The sequence below is a fragment of the Montipora foliosa genome, chromosome 1, assembly GCF_036669935.1.
Source record: "Montipora foliosa isolate CH-2021 chromosome 1, ASM3666993v2, whole genome shotgun sequence".
Taxonomy (NCBI): Eukaryota; Metazoa; Cnidaria; class Anthozoa; order Scleractinia; family Acroporidae; genus Montipora; species Montipora foliosa.
Genome location: NC_090869.1, coordinates 67,564,069 through 67,570,068, shown reverse-complemented (window position 1 = coordinate 67,570,068; position 6,000 = coordinate 67,564,069). Strand labels below are relative to the sequence as shown.

Below are 6,000 nucleotides of genomic sequence, written 5' to 3'. Positions count from 1 at the left end.
TGCTCCAGTACCGTCGAGTACACGTTTGAGGTTGTTTTTTGGACCCGATCTTTTTGTTGATCGAAAAACAACCGCAATATCAGCAAAAACAGCACCCGAAAAAATTTAGTCTCACTTGGTAGTACTTTATCTCTGAAATATTTTGTACCAAAGAGGTTAAACCTGTCAAAATGAAATTGTTCAGTCGACCGATTAATAAATCGATCATTCACCCTTACCTCGCAAAATATCAGGGTTGCTGCTACAGGACCAAATTCCCCAAGAAATATTTTGAGGTCCTGATCCTTTTGATAAATATCAACAGAAAAAAATCCAAGTAAATCAAACGAGTTTTATAAATTACTAGTATGGTAAACATCAATTCCTCTTAGTTCACCTTTTCGGCTCTTTCTTGGAGACGACTTAAGCACGCCAGCAATCCCCAGAGTCGGCTTTTCTTTTGGTTAGCACCAAGAACACGGAGTCTGGCCACTTCCAATTTATGCGCAGTCGTAGTGAAGGTCCATTTTTGTAACCATTGACACTCACTGTTACTTCAAATTTCTGAGCGTGCGTAGATGAGCCGGAAGCCCGTGAATTGCGGACTTCCTGTCTTGGAAGTGACCAGAGTCGGTGTTCTTGGTGCTGACCAAAAGAAAAGCGGAGTCTGGGGACGAGATTGGCTCGCCAACAGCAACTATACACAACGCATGCGTGGGCGCTCAAGTGGGCCTTTTAGTTAAATTAAGAATGGTTACCATTCTCATGTAGCAAATCCAAACTAAAGTTGTGGCGATTAAAAGACACTGCGTCTGTTCGCTTGTTAGACAAGTAATTGACTATCGCTCATGACTCGGGTAAAATCAATCAAAAGTTAAAGCAAGCTTTTGAAGCAAACCAGAGATTTACAATGCTTGTTGTAAAGCCGGCAATCGTAATCTGCGTGCACAGGTCCCGAATTAGGGGGAGCCTGATGTTGTAGCCAGTCAGAACGCAAGAATCTCTATAATCACCGATGTGTCCTTTCTGAGCAGACCCTTCCTATACTGAGAACGCTAATCGGCAGACATGCATTTGCAGTTCGAATTTAATTTGTACGAGTAAAGAACAAGTCGTGTTACCTTTAGCTTCTTAAGTTGTCCTTGGAGAGAGTCATGTAATTTATTATCATTTGTAGTTAACTGCGAGTTAATTGCTTCGTATGCGACAATGTCGAATTTTTTTTTCCGTAGAGAAAGATGGTTCACAACCTGTTGGCAAAGGTGAAATAAGCTATGTGAGTTACTTTTTAGTCAAAGAAGTTCCTTGGTCAAAGAAAAGCTAGTATTTTCGTTCAGACAAGGAACATAGAAATAATGCATGACTGTAAGAGTGAAATTCTTTTCTTTCGAAATATACAGCAGCGACGTCGACTGTAAGAGTGAAAATCCATACTCACTTTAGGTCTCATGGCCTCTGCTTGCATTCCGACAACGCTAGTGTGAGATTCATGTATTTTGTTGAGGACTCTTCAAGTTATCGAATGGGCACCAAACAACAACAAAACACACCTTAACATAAAGGCCAGCGTCAGTTGAGAAATCGTACACAACAGCAACCCTGGTCCAATTAAAATACTCCACCAATTTGATTTTAGCTTCATTAAATGACTCCGGTATTCGCGCAAATGTGATTCCAAATGGGTCATCGAACACTTCCTGTGTAGTTCTTATATAGGTAACCTGTCCAGAAGATAATGATACAGATTTACAGATATCTTCAGTCACGAGTGTTTTCACTAGGGTTTCTGCACCTTACTGTGTGTGCTCGTGGAAACAAGACATTTTTTTCGAGTGAAGAGAATTTAGGTTGTCTTCGTTGGAGTGAGTCAGCTGTTTTCGTTCGTTGTTTGGACAGATTAAAGTGGTAGTTTGATATTGATCTCCAGTTTACTGTTTTATCGTTGGGAACGAATGTTACTAAGAGTTAAGGGAGTTAAGAGGGAACCGGGAAACCGGGTAACCGGAGTCTGGGAACGAGTTCACAGCGGTAATCCGCAAAACACTTCAAAATGGCTGACGAAACCAAGTAAGAGGGTGAATTTAACAGATCTTCCAACTAAAATACTGATATTAAAGCAAACTTTTGAGACTAGAGCCGCTGTTTGCTGTCATTGGACTACTCGCTTTCATTCAATATTGCCCAAAGGCTTAGTCATTGGACAAAGTATTTCTGGGAGAGTACTCGAAGTGTGGCAGGTTTCTTTTACAGGTCACAGGTCACAGGTCACAGGTCATTGTTTTACTTACAGCTATTTCGAGAAAGTTTGTCAAGAATAAAGTGCACGCGACAATCCCGAAAGGTAATATGGGATATGATCAATACACAGTTTCTAACGACTGTAGCTGTCGAACCTACTTTTTGTTACTTTCCTTCAGCACTCGCAAACATATATCAGTGGCCTCCCGTACGATTCTTTTAAATTTCTTTGAAAAACAGTGTGCTTAAAATCACCCACAATACCTTTCAGGATTGTCGCGTGCACTTTTTCCGACAACCTTTCTCAAAATAGCTGTATACAGAAAGCAACTGTACTTGATCATGAAACTGAAAAATATATAGGCGAAGTTTTGAACAAAAAACTTTTTATCTTGTATTATTTGTGAGGGATCGTGTCTTCTGTGTGGTTTTTGTACCGCTGTAAGCGATTTTCTGGGACTTTTTAGCGTCGGTGTTTTCCCTCTATACCTCAATGTATGTAATAGAACCCGGGCCACACTGGTGGGACTGAGGTGAGTGCTCTCACAAATGCGCCATCCCTGCACCCCGAAATTAGCTAATTTTGCTTTCCGGGGAGGCTTTAAGCACGAAACGGTTGAAACACACCATATCGATCGGGTCCAAGTTCAAATTTGTTACACAAATGGTAAGCGATGGTGTTTTGTCTTGCCCTATCAGCGATATTGAAATGAAAGCGAGTAGTCCAATGACAGCAAACAGTGGCCCTAGTCAGTATTATGATAGTAAGATCTGTTAAATTCACTCTCTTTATATGGTTTCGTCACCCAATTTGAATTCTTATACGGAATACGGCTGTAAACTCGTTCCCGGTTCCCCGTTCCCCGTGGGGAACCCAGTGGTTTACCGTTTCGCATGGGATCACTAGTCCTTGATCAAAGTTAACGACTGAAACATTGACCGTGTCACTCACTGTCTGACCTTGAAGATTAGAATTCAACCAGTAGGATTAAAGATCGGAAACAAAATAATGGTGAACGGACTAGTGAAATCGATGGTATTTGCTTGATGAAACTAAACTTTTTACCATAAGTTTTTTGTAATATCCAACGACGTGCAAAACACTGGTAGCTTCAGTAGGTGTGCTAGGGCCAAGTATCAAAAGCGCCTTTTCCTCGTACATAAGAACTCTATCAGCATATACAACAGCGTTATCGGGGTTTTTCTGTAATCAATCAATCAATCAATAAATCAGTCAGTTAGTCAATCAATCCAACCGTGACGCAATGGAAAATGACAGTCTTACGTGAGTGTTTAGGGTGAAAAGTTGAATGTTATATTTTCCAAAGAAATCGTTGAATTCTAAAGACTTTTTGGCGACATCGAGTGCTAGCTTAAATCCCTTTGTAGTTGGTCCTTCTGTTTCCTGTGTCACCAAATTTCCAATAGTAATACTGGTCTTGTTGCCATAACTCTTTAATAATCCACACATAAAGATGAAAAACACGGGAAAAGACACCCCATTGATCATCGCCGTCATTTTTGACGAAAAATGGTTAACGATTACACCTGAAAGAAAACGTTACAAAGTCATTGTCATTTTCTTGTTTCTTCGGATGATCATTGGTGCAGGAGGTATCCATTCTCCGTCACCAATTTTTAATTCCAGAAGGAGGGTTTTATGCTTTGTCTCCAGCCTTCTCTCCTCTTAGAGGGGGAGAACCTCCGGGAAAAAAATGGCTGATATTGCAAGTAAACCAGCTGTAAAGTGAAGGTAGGATTTAGTTTTCATTATTATTAAGCGCAATACCAAGCTCTATGTCTAAAAAAGTGGGAGAGATGGATAACACGAGCGTGGAGGGTTTTGTCCAAGGGGCCCCATCTTTTATTCTAGATGAGAACATAGTGTTAAATTTAGAGAAATTAAAATGTCGAGATTTTTATCGGCTCTTGAATTTTAAACTACACCAGTCAACTCCAGCTGGCTTACAGCGTTGGAGTAAAATACTTCCAATTGACAGTGCTTCATGGGGAGAATGTTTTAAGATGTCATATAAAACATGTAAGGAAACTAAGTTAAGAGAATTTAAATTTAAACTTCTTCACCGAATTGTAGTGACCAAAAAGGAATTGAAAAGATTTGGAATTAAAAGTGAAAGTGACTGCTTGTATTGCGGTGAATCAGATTCCATAGACCACACTTTTCTTGACTGCCAATTTACCTCGTCTTTTACTCGTCAAGTGGTGGGGTGGTTTAATGCCACAAACAATACCAGTTTCAATCCAGAACCTAAGGAAATAGTGTTTGGCTTGTTTAAGCAATGCCTTGCTGGGCATGAGGCTGTGAGAAAGTTTAACTATACTTTTTTATACATGATGTATTACATTTATTCAAACAAGCTAAAAGAGAGCTCGATTATTTTATCTGAATTTGTTAATAAGATAAATTTTAAATAAGGTTGAGAAATTTACAGGATTTAAATTACTTTATTCGCCCTCTTTGATTAATCACTCAGTTCTCGTGCATGTCAGATCATTATTTGTATTTCTTTTCTTTTCTTTTTTTTATATATATGTATCTTGTGCAATGTAAACTTCTTTTATGTTAAATAAATTTAAAAAAAAAACAAACAAACAAACATATCGCAACAGGGTGGCCAAACGTATGCAACATGTTGTGCCCAACAATGTTGCAAGATGTTGGGTTGAAATGCTGCGAGCGTTTGGCCAGGCCTTAAGAGTCCAAGTGAACTAAAGAAACGAATTTAATCCATGAAATTCACTTCAGGTAAACTATAATGAAAGGATTGCAAGCACATGGCAAAACTAGTGTCTGATTGGTCAACAACTATCACGTGGCATCGTAACAGCTGGTACTGAAGAGGTGGCCGAAATGTCACTTAGACACATTAATTTTACCACAATTGCTTGTAATCTCGCAATCTGCTCTGAAATAAACAATTTCTTTGGCGTTGAATATCGTGGTAAGAGGCAAATCGAAAGTGGTTCAGCGTTGTCTGTACTCTTATCGACAACGATATTCGTCATCATAGTGGTCAAAGTTTGTTATGGACTCACTCTGCTGCGCCTCGTAAGTCCACAACATTTTGACCACTGTGATGACGTATATCGTTGTCGGTAAGAGTACAAACAACGCTGAACCACTCCCGTTTTGTTATTTCACTGGTTTTCTCCCTCTACGCTTGCGTTTCACTCTCCATTGCCTCACTGGTTTAACTTTGATGTAACGCTGCGGTAGATGCACGTTATTTCCGATCCGATAACCCGTTCCAAATCAAACCTAGCTAGGTCACCCATTGCGTTTGTTTGTAAACACCAAGCGATGTTCACCGATACGTTATCCGGTGTTATGAATACCAGACTTCAATTGACTGCAGAAACATTTACATCTTTTGTTCCATACTTGGCAAATTGCTGTGTTCTTGTAACGGCATCTTATGAAGAAAGGAGCATATAACAATACACGCCATTCATGGCCGGGTATCATGCAGTTTAGCTTAAATATATAAAAAAAGGATCACATTATTCTGTTTAATCCTTGCAGTTTGCTTCTAATCCTTCCAAAATGTATCCACCTACTTCTGCGCAACATGGTGTAAATGTTGTCGGTCAAATCCAGGCTCACTTTTTCAGGGTCGAAGCGTGAGATTTTGAAGGTGTACGCACACGAAAAATGTTTCGAACGTCGAAGGGGCTCCAAAGTAGGGGGGTCTAGGGGCATGCTCCCCCAGAGAATTTTGAAATTTAGGGTCACGGAAATGCCATTTCCGACTATTTTTGAAG

General features: G+C 39.8%; 1 protein-coding gene across 1 annotated transcript in view; it reads right to left on the bottom strand.

The window, feature by feature from the left end:
* The window catches only part of LOC138006092 (gamma-aminobutyric acid type B receptor subunit 1-like), a 35,812-nt gene that overhangs the window by 19,633 nt on the left and 10,179 nt on the right, over window positions 1-6,000 (bottom strand). The window contains exons 2-6 of the mRNA XM_068852259.1: window positions 3,503-3,765; window positions 3,284-3,421; window positions 1,530-1,700; window positions 1,101-1,229; window positions 219-284 (exon numbers count right to left, since the gene is read on the bottom strand). Of these exons, the coding sequence (XP_068708360.1) occupies window positions 219-284; window positions 1,101-1,229; window positions 1,530-1,700; window positions 3,284-3,421; window positions 3,503-3,736 (738 nt within the window). The 5' untranslated portion in view covers window positions 3,737-3,765. The remainder of the gene's footprint in view (window positions 1-218; window positions 285-1,100; window positions 1,230-1,529; window positions 1,701-3,283; window positions 3,422-3,502; window positions 3,766-6,000) is intronic.